Below are 16,584 nucleotides of genomic sequence, written 5' to 3'. Positions count from 1 at the left end.
CAAGCACCACCCAGCTCCCTCAGCCACCAGCTAAAACAGCACCTTTAGGCACCCAGGTGCAGATTCAATACTACTATCTTTCCTTAAGAAGAGTGCACCTAAGTTGCAGTATCTGTGTATTGTGACTTGCAAGGGAAAGAAGTACCGTGCATTATCAGCAATGGAAATGACATGAGAGGGCTGTAAACAAGGCAAACAGAAGCTTCCTATCTTTTTCCCCTCCTTCATTTGTTTCTCTGCAGCCTGTACTCCTATCTCACACACTTCTGTTTGTTACAGAAGGCCATCTTGTTGTACTGGCAGTTTTTAAACAGTGTCTAATTGTTGAGCGACTCCTGAAGTGCTGTGTAGCAAGACTTAATCACCAAGGAGAGGACAAGAAAGAGAGAAAAATACTCTTTAATGGGAAAGCACAGTGCCAAATTAAACCAAGAGCAGAAATACTGCTAACCTATAATTTTGTTTTAACTTTTCCAAAATAAAACACAATACTTTATTCTATAGCACATTTACAGAAAGGCAAAACAGAGTTTTAATTTTATTTTTTTTCTTTAACCCACCACTTAAGGCATTGCTCTGACATACACCACAGCAGATGGCTAAACTACAGTGGAAACCAAAAACGCCTACACACAAAGGCCTTAAAAACTGGAAGTAGGGTTTTGGCTTAAGGTACTCAAAATCGCTTGAGTGGAGGTATTTAATGTATCATTCCAGTTCACATAGTAGATATATTACTGTAAGGCTCCCACAGCAATGACACACACATCTATATTCTTGGGACAGTCCAGTTTAAGGTGGCACTACACAAGTCTGAGAAAACTGAGAAGCTGAAACAATTATAGAATAAGGAAAAGCTGACGTAGGAGTCCTTCAGTACTTTTCTCCTGAAGCCTGGAGGATTCAGGCATACTGTTCTTTGCAGAGGCACAGTAAAACACATTTTAAACAGAAAAGCTAGTAAGGTGCCACTACTATTTTATACTCTTAATTTCAACTTTTTCACTTCTAGGAAAAAAAAAAAAGAAAAAAAATGTTTGCAGGAACTTCTATCCATTTCAGAACATTTGCCTCTCCCTGAGGACAAAAAGTTCTTGATCTGCTCAGGACTGAATTTCTCATAAGTGTTGTTAGTTTCAAAACAGAAAACCCAATGCTTGGATGCATCTTGAATACAAAAAACTAGTCACACCTGTCAATTAAAGGAGAGAAACATAAAAATCTTGCTGCTTACCTTTCCATAAACAACAATTTTGATTAAAAAAAACAGTATAATCTAGTATGTAATACCCATTGAACAATGTATTTATTACATATTATCAGAAGGGACATATTTAAATCCAATCTCAAGCACTTTGTTTTTAACTACAGTGAAATCACATTAAATACTTCTGCTGTACCCTCCACCTTACGATCATCAAATATGGCATTATCATTTGGGGATACACAAGATACCAAAGTCAACAGCAGCTCTTATTAATAATTAATGCTCAGACTCTCTTAGGGGGTGGGACAAAACAGGATTAGATTACACGTCATTATGTTTACATAATGTTTACTTAGGAATGCAGAATCCAATCCTACTAGGATAACACAGCAGGTTGTTGTACTGATCAATCTTTCAAATGACACTAGCTCTAAAAATACTGTAAACTGATCGATATCTAGCAAGGTTAAAGTGAAGACCAGACACTCACTTCTGCAGGTGTTCCAGCTCTGTGGGCAGGTCACAACCTCTATAGGCTCCGTTCATTAAACTGTACTCTAACAGTTCACAAAAACAGGGATCCTGCAAGAGAAAATTAATATATAACTGTAATAATGGTGCTCTGTGAGATTAACATGGCACATGAATGTAAGGTATAATAGGACCTCTTCCAGAAACAGAACTCTACAAATGCTGCAAGTATTGTGCAACATGTGAGGAAGCTACCTATAGCTGCTCTACATTACATGTTAGGTGTGGGGAACTAAATTTTCATTCAGATCATTTCTGGAGTACTGTTTTCCTTGTTGTTCTTGAAGTCAGACATAAAATGAGGTATTAAGCTCAACTTACTCCTGGGAAAGGATCATGCATGAGTTCAAGAGGAGTCCTCTTCCCTGGCACTCACTGAATTAATTGAGAACAATCACTTCTGCCACCCTCCATTTAAAAAGTGACACAACTACATTTTGTGAAGAATCTGATTGTTTGAGGTTATTCAGAATATGCTTACTGGACCTGCAGGCTGCTGGAGAACTTTAGAGGGAGTCAGAGCCTCCATGCTGGAGACAAAAAGGACCCAGGAGTCTGTATGCACAGAGCACCATTTCCCTTGTGCTTGGCAACCTACTGTGTGTGTGCTTGAACTGTCCATTCATACAGGAACACATGGAGATCAGATATTCCCAAATGCAGACTGAGGACACTGTACAAGTTCCTAACATACTCTGATGCTTCCTCACACCACAAAATTAACCACAAAATCATTCAATGCTCCGGCAAATTAACATACACAATTCAAAGATATAAACCCAATACTTACTTTCACAAGGACATGAGGATTTCCCACAACAATCAGCAAAGCTTTTGCTCTAGTAATTGCTACATTAAATCTCTTTGGGTTACAGAGAAAGCCCAAACACTGCTTTTCATCATCAATTACGACTTTCTGAGATCGCACCTAAAATTAATTATGGATAGTTTTAGAAATAAAATGATGAGATCACAACATACCACAGTATAACTTTAACATAATATTTCCTTACTGCAACAATCCACTCTCTTTAATGACAATTCACACAGTGTCTTTCAGTATGCCTTCTTCAGTAGCCTCATCAGTGTGCTTTGACTTACCATGGGAAAAACAGCCAAAGCAAGTAGTGCTAAAACTACGACTCATTAGTTTTTCACCCATATTCATCTATATTTGAACCTATCTTTGAAAAAAAGAAAACTTTGATGACCTGAATAATAACTTCTTATTTTTCAGAGTGTAGTATGTAGCTAGAACTACTTAAAGAGACATCCAGTAGTGGATTGAAAAGCTACGGTATGATGTGGAACAGTGAAAGTAAGTATGGTACCACTGCCCTCAGGAAAAAAAAAAAGTGAGAAAATCTTCCTCCAAGCCACAAATGTGAAGTACTACTACCATAATTTAAACAGAAAGCAACAGATTTTTAATAATCCAGATTTTAAAGAAAAGAGTAACTCTAAAAGTATGCACTTAATAAGCTCTGTTTTCAAATACTGTGACAGACTGACAAAAAATATGGCTTCTATATCAAAAATGAGACACAAAGAATTAGACACAAGTAAAAATTCTCAATAGGATCAGAGTAAATTTACGTACTGTTGATAAGATGACAACCATGAACTCCTGCCCTTGAAACTCTTCTACTGTGCCAACCTTTATATCTTCCAAATCAATACTTCTGAGAAGAACTCTAATTTTTTCCACCTATCAAAAAAAAAAACCAAACAAAAAAACCCACAAAAAACCCCCACAAAACAAACAAACAAACAAACAAAACACCAAAAAAACAAAACAAAACCCATGGAAAAAAAAATAAGAGGAAAAAAAAAAGAAAATAATTTGAGGGAATTTAGTGTTACATTTGAGAGTGGACTGCTTTAAAGCCAGATCCATACCACATATACTTGTATGCTCTTTAACATGGCAATGTCGGAAGGAATGACTACAGCAAGCCATCATTCACTAGTAAGATTTTAAAATAAATAGTAACTTTTCCTACAATAAAGTATCACAGCTTTAGAAGCTGAAGGAATAATCTACCATAAATTGAATAGAAGAAGAGAGATTTTTAGCAGTCCAGATTTTAAAGAGAAGAATAACTCAGATCCTTAAATCCTCTTTCTCCCAGGTGCATCATTCAGCCCCTCAAGAAGATTACAAAGATTCCATCTTTGCTTGCCAGGTGCATCATGCACAGTGAAAGGCAAAAGTGAGATATGATCTTAAGGACCACCAAAAGAGAAAGAGAACAAGTTGTCTCAGGCACTGGGATCCTGGTACGTGTGGGATTGCTGTACTGCCATCTGCTGGAAGTTGTTCAGAGATTATAACCAAAGTGCTCCAAAAAAAGAAATCTTGCCTGACTAAACTGAAGATTTTTACAAAGAGTACTTTCTAATCAGTGTTCCTGCAATACAAAGTGACTTTCTTTATGTGGACATTACTATCATATGCCTTGTGTTATAAGTAGATGAAGCACAAAATCACATTAAATCATTTGAAATCACTGTTTATAGAGTGTAAGAAATTCAGTCACATCAATACTATGAATACATATTTGAAAAAATAATAACTGTAAACACAGGCAGGTGCATGCACCTGACCAGTTGGATCGCTAAAAGCAAAGCTTTAATGTGCAAATGAGATTTCTTCACAAAGGCTTGGTATTTCTCATACACTGCCATGATTCCCCAAGCCACACATGCAAGGTTATGAATACTGAGATGCGAACACAACGAAAAATTATGTGCACTATCTAAAATCTCCTCTGCAACTGAAGAGGGATTAAGTTTTATTTTTAAAATGCAAGTAAAATCACATACTTAACACACCTGGATATAAATACATTTAAAAATAAAGCACAGCATTTGAAGTTAATGCTCAACATTCTCTAGAGGCTTAACAGCATTACAAACTTCAAGTCTGACTACAGGACAGCTAAGAAGTCACAGTAATTGTTTCCTCTAGTGTCCTCAAGATAACATGGTGTCACGCCATCTACTTCACAATAATTCCCTTTTGTTCCAGTCTTCAGTGCAAAGAGTGACAGAATTAGACTGCTGTTCCAGCTGTTGGATAATGAATTCTTGACTTGCACTCATTACTTCCAACAACTGCTTGAAAAATCTGCTTCTGTTTCCAAATTGGTCTCCTTTATTGTTTGATTTTTAAAACAGAAAAATCAGTAGAATGCTATTATTGCTGTCTTTTAGATTTCAATGGCAGCATCATGATTGCTGATACACTGTGTATCATGATACACAACAGTGAATTTTTAACACTGCTTTAACAAACCACAGCCACCATATAAATACATGAGATGAAGAGCTGCAAAGTTGCTGTATTTAGGACATCAGACCTGTTAAACACTGTACCTGTTTACGATATGGTGCAATCACTCCAATATCTGCTACTGATACTGCAGAGTATTCACTTCTAGCCAGCTGGCAACAGTACATCATTACTTGAACAGCTTCAGCTGGATTAAACCATGAAGGACTGCAACCTTCACGTGTTTCACTGCCCTGTATTGGGGGAAAGGAAATGAGATGATGGAGATGAGATGCAGAAAAGACTACGTATTTATTAATACATTATTTTTATACCTCTTGAATGCAAAAAAGTGATGGAATGTTATATATGATTTCTCTTCCTCTGTAGACATCTCTTCTAGAGAACCAGTATCACCTCACATTTAATATTTTTTTTATACATTTATAAATATAATTGATATAACAACAGTATTTTAACTATGCATCAAAGGAGTTATATCTCAACTCAGAATAACAAAAATAACCTGGTGTCTTGCTTTTTTCCAAGGTGGAAGAGTTCTAATCCAAGCTTCTCCAGCAGATATTACCACTTCTTACTAACTTCTTGGAAGACTAAAGAATTTTTTTTTTCCCAAGGTACTACTTTTTTCCCTTGCCAAGTTAAGCTCTAATGATCCTTTAGTTTTAGAGGCTTGTATCCATCTTAATACAGGAAACTCTCATCAAAAGCAATCTAGAGCAGTTGATGGTAACTCCAGTTTGGTCATCTGCTATGAATTTAAACTTCTATGAAAATGTCTTCACAATGCACTTCAAGAGGCAGCTGCTCAAGTTCTTAGCAAACATTTGACTTCATTAGTTGTTTTTAAAACCAGATGGTCAGGAAGTTACATTACTTGTGAAAGGCAGTTTAACCTTTTCTCCATATTCTTTCTAGAATTTATTTTAAAGAAATCAGCAAATTACTAGCAAGCCTATACAGTTCATTGTATAAACATTTTACATACCCTTATTCCATGAAAAATTAATGGAAATCCCTTCCTGGGCAATTTCCCCCAGTTCAACAAAGATGTTACTACAGCAGTATCTGCACAAACTTCTAGCTCCTTATGATAAAACAATTTAGATGGTAAGGCAAGCAACGCAGAATGCGATCGGTAGTTTTTTGTGAGTTTAGTGATCTGCAAAGACAAAACCCCAAATGCGTAACTGAAACAGGTAATTATTCATCAGACTTCTCAGAACGCAGCTACTACCTTACCATCCACTAGCATTTAGTGTTTCTAAGGCTGCCAAAGTAAAAAAAAAAACCTTTATTCAGGGCAAAAACTGCAGTTGTGGTCTTCTGTAAGTAAAAAGTACATCAAAGCAGTTTTTTTTTGAAGGACCATCTCCTTCCCCTCCAAAGGGGAAACAAAGAGAATTGAATGTACAGGATAGACGAATGGGTCATTCTCCAGCTTCTTGAAACATCTGATGTACAGACACATTCTCTTTTTTTAAGAGTCAGATTATTTCCATGGCGTTTCAATGGATGTAATATTTTCTTTTGAAGTAGTCTTGATAGGCAAAAGAGAGTATCAGAACAGCTGATAGAAGCTGGCCTTAAAAAATCTAAAATATATTTGTCTTTAAATGAAAGACTAATCTTAAGGAAGCATACCAGAAGGTAATAACTAACTCAAAACCCCCCAGTCCTGTAAAAAAGATAACGTAGGATATTCCAGTTGAAACGTATCCTTAAAGCCCTCACACTTTCTGATCTCTCACTATGCCAATTCTCTTTATGCACTGTGTCAGGAACACAACAACCAAAGTTTGGGCTAACAGATTTGAGGAGGAAGCATGACAGATTTTTCAGCAGGCTGAACCTGACCTAAAGCCTAGGTCCAAATACCCTCACTTTCACCCTTAAATCTGCCATCACATTTCCTCCCTTCTCTATTTCCATGGCCATCTAGTCATCTTTTGCTCTCAGTTTAATTCTTCAAAGTATGTTAGCATGAGAACAGGAAGGCATCTTAGGAAGCTCAACATCAGCCCTATGTTTTGGATTCAAACAGTAATTAAAAGCAGCTCAAACATCTGTACTTGTTTATATACTATGCTACCTCTGCCGTTTAATATTGAGTTTAAGTACTGGCCCATACGAGAATCTGGGGAAGCTATCCTTCAAAGGAAGACATTATAAAGAAATATGAACACTTTCTCTACTTCTCTTTGTGAAACATGATGTTTGCAAAATTAATCTTCAAAGAAGAGACTCTGTTTGTCTTTTTATGTTAAAAGCAGAAATTGTACTTCTTCATCTGTGGAAAAGGAAGTAATGGTAAATCTGGACAATGAAGATGAAAGGGAATTTTAAGCTATTATTTACAACTGTGCTTTGTGCACCGCATTTGACTTATGCTACTTAAGAATAGAGGATCTCGTCAAAGAAAAGCTTTGACGTGCTGGAGGGCTCAGAATCTTTATTATTCAGACTACATATGCTAGCTATCAAGCTTTTCTAGAGAACTAATGCTCAAGCTAGACTTATCACTAAGCATCAGGGAGCAAAACGGTGGTAAGAAACCACTTCTTTTTTGACTGAGCTGAAAAAGGTTGATGGAAAGTTTAACTCACCAACAAAGGATTGTATGCTCCACAGGCACCAAAAGCATCCTCATCTCTCAGATATAGCTCTCTTGATGACAGTCTTTCAAGCAAGGACATACTTAATCCAAAAGTCTGTGCAAGTTTAGATTTTACTGTTGGCCCTAACTGCTTTGGATCTCCAACGAGAATTATCTGTATATGAAATTTAAAAACACACATCTTAGATAAAAACAACTGTTATTGAAGCTTCATTTTATAATTACGTACACATTTCAGAATTCAGAGATCAATTCATACCAGGTATTCTGCTTTCCTTCAAACATTTGTTTGCAAAGGACAGAAGTACATTGTTGTCTTACACAGAACACGTCTTTTATTTTGATATCTCCTATACACTGACCCAGTCCTACCAACACAAGACTTTTTCTAGATTTAAAGAAAATTGTCTAAGTGTCGAGAATTTATATTATGCATGAATAATCTCTATTACAAAACTCATTAGCAGAAAATGGCTGCTTGCATTCTACATAATCCATAAAATATGAAAATAATAAACAAGTTTTCCCCTTTCAGTAAATGACATTAAGAGAACTACCTGTCCATCAGCTTCTGAAATCAACCCAATAGGAATCAGACTCTCTGGTTCACTTGCTTGACCTGCCTCATCCAGAATCACATGAGTGAAATGTCCAAGCCTATAATTAAATAACATTAACCTGAAACAGGGCTGTTTCCAGATTAGTTCATTCTGCCACCCTGTGGTTGATCTCAGTAATTCTGTTAACATCCTTGTCAAGTGTACCAGGCAACCCCATGGACACAGAGCAAAGACAGGTATTTCCAAAAGGAAATATAGAAAAAACAACCCCGTCACTTTAATTTTCCATCTTTGATTTCACTTACATACTCTGATATACACAACCTTTAATGAAAGTGTTGTTTGTACCAACGTTAAGATACTTAGAAAAACTTCCCTTATTCTCAGTTTCCTTAAGATATTGAATTAAAACAATGTACTTTGTTTCTGCCAAACAACTCAAGATAGTAAGGCTTTAGAATGTCCCTTTCCGACGTTAAAATCCAAGTCAAAGACAACCCTGGTTAATAGCACTTGATGTGACAGTTGTTTACAGTTAGTAAACATGACTTGATAAAAGCCAAGCACATTGTAATTTTTAGCATGGCAATCATTTTGAGCCAAAGTGATTGTCAACAGCAATGTAATTCCCACTGATGGCAGAGGAGAAGTTACTGTTTCAAAAATATTTAACATTACTCAAGATAATTCTTAAACTTACCACTGAGAAAGTTGCTGCTTAAACATTACTAAAACCAAGGGCTTTGCTCTCTTACACAATACAGGTGCCTGCAATAAACTATTAAAATGGCCCAAGTTGAAGTTCAGGCAGTCTTTAAAAGCTCTGGGGTTTGTGTCATCCAGCCACTTCAGTGATTCTCCTATCTATGGTACTGTACCGTGTATCTGCTTGATAAAAAAATCCCGCAGTGCTGCATGTCGTAACTACAATCCTGGACCACAATGCCTTCTGAATATCATCACCATCTTTGCAGTAAGGTTTCACCATGTCATCAATATGCTGCAGGAGCAAAAAGGTAAAATGAAATACCAGCGTAAACCAGAACTTTTAGATTTGAATAGAAAAGCTCTCTGAAAACTATTTTAAAAGCTGAGCAAAACACATAGGTTTAGACCCATTCATACATCAAAATGAATTAATTAATTCACCTAAGCAAAGTAGTACATATGCAAGACATCTGTGCTTTATTGTAAGCATGGAAACGGAACATTTGGATATTTTATATACTCATATGCATGTCTCTCTCTATATACACGCATATGTATAAATATATACACATATGTATAATATATATGTATATATGTAATGAACCCACAAGGTGCGTGTCCTGTATAGAGATGACAATCCTACTTGCTTGCTTTCTGAGTAAGTAGTCTTAACCCGGACTGATAACAAAAAACCCAAATGAAATCAAAATTCCCCACCAATGCCTATTTGCTGTTCATAGAGTTAAGCACAGCAAAAAACAGGTGAAGATCCTATGGTCATACAATCAGCTTAAGGTTTATGATCAACATTTTCCAGTTAATCTTCTGTAATAGCTGAAGCAACGTAATACTCTGGATCCTAAGCAAACCTAAGCAGCCTCATAGCCACTGAGAATTAAAATACTAAATCAGTATTTTAGGGTAAAAGTATTAAAATGGAAATCTTAAGCGGCAGGTATCTAACATTTACCTCTGCTGACCTGAAGGCAGCATTAACTCGGACCATAGTTCCTGGTTTTAAGAGATTGCTTTGATGCAGCCGCAAGCAGATCAGATCCGTTGCAGCATTTGACGGCGCACATACCAAAATCCGACTGTCTGGGAGAGTAAAATGTATCTACATTAAAGAAGACAGATATTAAAAAAAGATAAAGGTTATTTAAGAAGCAGCAATAGCACAAACATTCCCATTTTATTTCACTGAATACAGAATCCAGGAGAGTTTTGCACCGTGCACTTTTGCAATTCAGTAACACTCATGTCAACAGTCATTACTAAATATTCTCAAACTGTGTGAACCCAGAACAGAATTAATTACTGTTTATCATATTAATGTATACTTGTCCTTCATGAATACCTTATGCACTACTCTAATCAGAAGGCAGACACTGTTCACTGAAGTTCTAAAGACAGAAAGGCATGAAAATAAGCCATTCAGAATTCTGTTAAATCCATATGAAGATAGATTTCCCTCCTTTTACGGAGTTATAGAAAATGATTTTAAAAAGAGTATTTTGAAAACTCCCTTGGAAAAAATATGATGGTAATTACAAAAATACTATAAATGTTCCAACATGGAAAAGACTACATAGGACTGTTTTGTCATTCACCACTACCTGCAAAATAGCTTCAATAACTGTTACTGTTTTTCCAGTTCCTGGTGGTCCAAAGAGAAGATAAGGTGTTGGGCGACATTCACCACTCAGTATCCTTTTCACTGCCAGTTTCTGTTGCACATTCAGCACAGGATTGAAAAAATCACCATCTCTCTGTTTAAGTGCCACAGTTTCACCAACTGTAATCAAGACAAGCATATCTCAGAACTTCACATATATGTTTTTTACACAAGTAGAATAAAACAATTCCAATTCACAATATGCTTCTTCAAATTTTTGCTTTCTTTTTCTGCTAACAACCAATGAATTTCTCAAAAATTCAGTTTTCATTGAATACCAAATAGAAAATAAGCCATTAATATTTCCAAAGTGTACTGGCTCTTTATTGAAAGGCAGAAAAGGACTATGATTACATAACCCAACAATCCATAAAAACTCTATTCAATAATTTTAGAATCAAGCTCACTTTCTTGTCCTAGAACCACAAAACTTGAGAAACTTCCAGTAACTGGCACTTTGGGAACGGTAGCAGTACTACATGATCAATCCTTTGCTATAACTGCTGGAATTTTTTTCTTAACCCGGTCTGAATTAGTCTAGCTTTAGCTTTCCTTAGCTTTAGCAGAATCATATGAACCCTTGGACAGAAGTGCATTCTAGGTAACTAATCAGTAATTCTTTAGCATACTTATGATAAAAAATTACATGATCACTCTCCTCTTAGAGATTTCACTACAATGATATTTAAAGTCACACTTTCAAAAAAAAAAAAGCATAGGAATAATCTGGGATACTTGAAAAAGTTTTAGCATCTTTAGCAAAGCTTTCCCAAAGATGAGAGACAGCATCCCAGTAACAAATTGAAAACCCTGAATATGATCAAAAAGTTTGGAGAAAATGACTGGGAAGTAACTATTCATTCATTACAAAATATATCACCAGATGCTTGCTCTCCCTTCCCCCAAACTGTCCAAAGCCAGCCTGGATGAACTCTGAGCAACCTGGCCTAGTGGAAGGTGTTCCTGACCATGGCTGAGGGGATGGAACTAGATGATCTTTAAGGTCCTTTCCAACCCAAACTATCCTGGATTCTGCAAATTAGAGACATTTAAGTAATGCATCAAAAGCCTCCATAGAAGCCTCCTGCTAGCAGTTCTAGAATTTGTCTTAAGAAGACAGAGCACAGGGACATCTTAAAAGGTATCTTACTCAGCCCTTATTTACTGATGTGATACTTATTATTTAAGCACAGAAAATATACCAAGTTGGCTTGTTTGCAGAGTTACTCTCATCCCATCTGTTATGTTCACCTCCCTTGGTGTCAAACCTGTGGTCGGTTTGTTCTGCTTTTCCTTGACCTGAAAAGAGCAAGTGAAGGTAAATGCATTTATAACCTTAAGAAGACAGGCAACTATCTTCCCTAATACTTTTGAAGTCACTAAGTTTTAATTTTTTCCCATTAAATAGAATATCTACCGTTAAGACAGAAAGGTAAGAGTAGTAGAATAATGTGCCAGGAATTTCCATGCTAAGTTTAAGATTTCTAAGAGTTTGGCTCTGTTAAAATTAAACATTTATTTCACAAATACTCTGCAGGCTCAGATGAGGATTTTGAAGCCATGACTATGTAACTTGTTTGCTTCCACAAAAGCAAACAGTCACATTCCAGACCACTACGAGAGATATATGCATTTTCCTTGGTGGAGATGTCCCTTCAGATAGCAGCACAGGAGAAAACTGCTTGTAGGGAATGTGGTGTTGGCAAGGATCTGGACATCAGGCCTCAATCAACTTCAAAATACTGATTTCAAACCAGACTGAACAATTACTCCTTGTTGTAAAGCACAGGTTATGAAGACTCTGTGAAAACTCTAAATAAAAATAAAGAAATGCTGACACATGCTCCAAAGCTTACTTGATTTGGTGTTGGTGACAGTCCTGCTTCAAAAAGGAAAGAGAATTAGGCAGCCTCCAACAGCAATTTCTAAGATAGATTACTACATTTTATTAATATAAGAGGCAGTTAAGCCTGGATAAATCGACTCAGAACAGGATGATTATCTTCTATTACAAAATTATTTCCTGCCTGGACTTACATATCTACTCAACAGTAGCTATGAGAACTAGTCTAAGGCAAATCTGACAATTCCCATCACAATCACAGACTTTTCTGATAAGCACTTTTCATTTTGTTAGCTTTATCATAAAATCCCCCATCTCCAGGCAGCAAACAAAAACTTCTGTCATTAGAATGCAGCAGAATACAACTTTGATTCTTTGATACTCCATTATCCAATTCCTTTCTGGCAATAGCTGTACAGTAAGTATTTGGTACCAGTCTGACTGAAGGAACATTTACAAAATAGATACCTTACTTTCCTGCTGTGAGGATTGTTTAAGATCAGCATCAACAGCACAATACTCTGTAGTATTCTGGGTCTTGATAGTTTGTGGTGATTGTAACACAAGCCTTTCTGGAAATAACACTAAATTCAGCAGAGAAAAAGAAAGCAGAAAATTTAAAAGTCATACAAACACTTTGCATGTTTCACTGATTAATGTTACTGTTGATACATCAGCTTAGTCTGAGCTGCCAAAACTAGTTTATCAGAACTAAGATGGTAAAGACATGAAGGTCATATGCACTGTTCAACTCAACCACAGAACAGGATATCAGTTTTTTAACACATTCTGAAGTAACAGAAAACACAGCCATTTTACTGGCTATTATTACAGCAGTATGTGTGACTCCTACATTTCTTGTTGGCTCTAACAGTTCACAAAGTTTGCTTGCTCTCCTCCTGCCTGTGATGGCCAAGAGACAAAACAATTTTGAAAAAAACCTTCTCTACACTCAGCACTGCTTTTTCTTCTTAAAAACCAAACCAAACAGTCCCTAACAATACCAGGAAAACTTTAAGAACAAATTACAATGCATTCTTCTCAGTATGTCCTGATGTGAAAGCAATAAAACGCACAAGACTCTGCACAAAGAAACTCCTCTAGACAGCTTAATAGTCAAATGAAATGTACCTTTTTCACCCAGGTAGAGAGCTTGCTGAATGGCCAATTGGCATCGTCTGCCAGGAATCCTGGAACCAGAATACAGATTTGTAGATTAAAGGAAAAGTTTACATTTCCATATACTATGACAGACACACCTATGAAGTATCTGGTACTTTTTACTGTGCATTAAAAAATAAGAGTTTTATATAAAAACACGTATTTTTTTAAAAAAACATCTATTGAGAAATATGCTGCAGAAGTATTAACAGCTTTGCTATGAATAATATTGACACATATATTATTGAGAAATACATATTCTGTAGCTTTTCAGTGATACAAAGATGGCCTGGTGTTCAACACTTTAAAGGAACTTCTTTGCAAGGCTGAATTTACAGAGAAGATCACATAACTCCAAACAGGTAATAATATCCCATGAATAAAACAAAAATATAAAAAACCCGGGAGATTATCACCAGCTATTTTTAATTCCTACATAGTCTTGCAGCCATGTATTTTTTTCTTAAAAAATAACCCTATGAAAAATACTCCTGTCTTGGGTTATGTAACCTAAAAATGTATATTCTATTTCACCTGCTGCAAACTGTTTTTGGGAGATGTTTTTTTCCTTATCTCTTGTGACTCCAGGGGAGGGGGGCAGATACCTTCTGATAATGGCCCAGCCATTAAATCTAGGTGGGGCAGTGTTTCTTGTCTCTTTCACCAGCCCTCCATCCTCCCGGGGGACATCTTCTGATAATGGGCCATTAGGGCCTACCAATGACATGACACATTCCATCATCCCATTGGGAGATGCTCCACCCAGTGGGGGAGGAGCCGGCTGTTCCTAGCTGGATAAAAACCAGGACTGAAGGACACAAGGGATCCTGTTATTCCACTGGATTCCCAGAGGAAGACTGGACCCATCTGGTCACCACTGGACTTTCTACAGGATCATCTCTAGAGATCCACATCTGTTACTCCGTGAGGACTTATCTGGACTGCTTCCAACACCCTGACCACCAGGGTGCCAGGTTGTATCCCTGACTCTGTCAGGGCTTTTCCCAGGATTTTTGTTTGCTTGCCTTTTTTTTTTTTTTTTTTTTTAATATTCCCAGTAAAGAACTGTTACTCCTATTCCCATACCTTTGCCTGAAAGCCCCTAATTCCAAAATTATAAGTTGGAGGGAAGGGGGTTTACATTCTCCCTTCCAAGGGAGGCTCTAGCTTTCCTTGGCAGACAACTGTCTTTCAAAACCAAGACAACTCCCAAAGACCCCACCTCATTCCCCCTCATTTTACTCTCTGACATCGGCGTGGCTGTCTAGGAATGATTAAGATAATAGCTCTTCAAACACTTGTACAGTTACAGTCATTTAACCATGAATATGGTGGCAAAGGTGTGTTATGGAAAAGAAGTGAAAAAATTGGCAAGATCTTAATTATCTCTTCGTCTGTGTCCACCAAAATAAACAGTTGATGGTCATATTTTAGAAGTCACTTTACTAGAGGAATCATTGAATGCATCTTCCTGAAAGCTTATATAAAAACACCTGCAATGAACAAATTCCACATCCATGGGCTCCAAGTTGTAAGTCCGTTCAAAGTCTGCATTAACCTTAAGAGTAACATCTTCCTCACATATCTGTTACAAAGATAAAAAAAGGTGAGGATACTGATTAAGATTCAGTACTTTAAACATAAAGGAGCGCCTCTGAAAGCACTGAACACCCCACCAACTCCAAAAAGTACATCTAGATTTACCTACTATCAACATATTACATATCTACATTCTGTTAAAAGTGCTTTCAGAGCAGATTATAATCTCAAAAGAATAGTGAAGCCAGAGTCTTCAAAAATACAATGAAAATAAAAACCATTCAAAATATAATAAACCTATCTTCTCAGAAATCAGGTTAAACTAGTCTGTAACTCCAGAAATTGCAAGCTCCCTTATATAAAACCTGTGGACCATGGTATTTTCAAGAGGAGAAACACTTTGCTTACCTCAGCAACATAGGCAACGTACTCTATTATATGATCTGAGTAGATCTGACTTTTCAGTATCACCTTATCACCTAATTGCAAACGAAGTTAAAAGGCAAAACATTGTTACAAGGAATGGTTACATTTTCACGGCAGCATGTAATTTCTTCTCTTCTGCATGTTTTTAAACTAGGAATTTGAAAGAGGCTAACTTCAGCAAAGCTGCTATATCCATCAGTACTCTTTTGAAATGCCACATGTAGTTGTATATTACATTTTAAAAGGCATCTAGTATTGATGCCATCAGACAACACCTCTTGAAAACAGTCTTGTATATTACATTACTTGAAATTCTGAACTTAATTTTAGCTGCTTTCCCAGCTTTTTTACTACACCTATTGCCTTTTAAGCTATTACTATGTTGCAGTTTGTTTTTGTTACAAGGTCCACTGGTTATTGTAAAAGAAAAATCTTTAAGTATTGAAACATCTGTAATAACAGACACATGCAATGCTGCTTTCCACAGCAAGCCATCTGAGACACTAACATAGTGTCCTTGTGTCCCCTGCCCCTACTCCCGTGTCCAGTAGCCTAATTGAGTAACTGAGTAATGAGCTCAAATATCTGAAAGACTTCTTTAAACAAATGAACAAACAATATAGTTTACACTGTAGTGAAAATATAGATCAACATGCTGTTTGACTTTATCTCACATTCATTTCTACCTGGAACCAGGCGAGGTCTGCCCTCTTCTACTCCTGGCACTTCCAGCACCAGCAAGTTCCCATTCCTTTTTAAAGTAACCCCACTCATGTAGTAGTCTTTTAAATCCCTTTCTGCTTGGATCTCTTCAAGCCATAAAAGAGTAGAAAAGTTTGCTTTATAATTATCTAGATTAAGACGCTGAAAAAAAAAAACCCGAATATACATTACTGTTGTACACAATATGGAACCCACTATTGCTAATGTTAAACAAAACACTGCACAGCAACTGGGTTACCAAATAAGATACTTAAACACATGCATCCATACACTAGATAATATTTTAAATCTCCTTCATA

At 36.6% G+C, this 16,584-nt stretch overlaps 1 protein-coding gene across 2 annotated transcripts in view; it reads right to left on the bottom strand.

Annotated features, from left to right (window-relative positions):
- Positions 1 to 383: 383 nt before the first annotated feature.
- Positions 384 to 16,584, bottom strand: part of MOV10L1 (Mov10 like RISC complex RNA helicase 1) — a 31,920-nt gene continuing 15,719 nt past the window's right edge. Inside the window, exons 11-28 of one of the 2 annotated variants that reach the window (XM_040062212.1) lie at positions 16,249 to 16,426; positions 15,545 to 15,615; positions 15,091 to 15,182; positions 13,568 to 13,626; positions 12,905 to 13,020; positions 11,796 to 11,892; positions 10,535 to 10,713; positions 9,889 to 10,035; positions 9,089 to 9,210; positions 8,911 to 8,988; positions 8,208 to 8,307; positions 7,640 to 7,804; positions 6,022 to 6,195; positions 5,117 to 5,266; positions 3,339 to 3,446; positions 2,529 to 2,666; positions 1,698 to 1,789; positions 422 to 1,192 (exon numbers count right to left, since the gene is read on the bottom strand). In XM_040062212.1, coding sequence (XP_039918146.1) covers positions 1,183 to 1,192; positions 1,698 to 1,789; positions 2,529 to 2,666; positions 3,339 to 3,446; positions 5,117 to 5,266; positions 6,022 to 6,195; positions 7,640 to 7,804; positions 8,208 to 8,307; positions 8,911 to 8,988; positions 9,089 to 9,210; positions 9,889 to 10,035; positions 10,535 to 10,713; positions 11,796 to 11,892; positions 12,905 to 13,020; positions 13,568 to 13,626; positions 15,091 to 15,182; positions 15,545 to 15,615; positions 16,249 to 16,426 — 2,076 coding nt within the window. In that variant the 3' untranslated portion in view covers positions 422 to 1,182. Of the gene's footprint in view, positions 1,193 to 1,697; positions 1,790 to 2,528; positions 2,667 to 3,338; positions 3,447 to 5,116; positions 5,267 to 6,021; positions 6,196 to 7,639; positions 7,805 to 8,207; positions 8,308 to 8,910; positions 8,989 to 9,088; positions 9,211 to 9,888; positions 10,036 to 10,534; positions 10,714 to 11,795; positions 11,893 to 12,904; positions 13,021 to 13,567; positions 13,627 to 15,090; positions 15,183 to 15,544; positions 15,616 to 16,248; positions 16,427 to 16,584 lie in introns of both variants that reach the window. The other variant, XM_040062213.2, reaches the window with a different exon arrangement.

Source organism: Hirundo rustica, chromosome 4 (assembly GCF_015227805.2).
Source record: "Hirundo rustica isolate bHirRus1 chromosome 4, bHirRus1.pri.v3, whole genome shotgun sequence".
NCBI lineage: Eukaryota > Metazoa > Chordata > Aves > Passeriformes > Hirundinidae > Hirundo > Hirundo rustica.
Note: the sequence above shows the minus strand (reverse complement) of the source record. Positions and strands in the feature narration are given on the sequence as shown.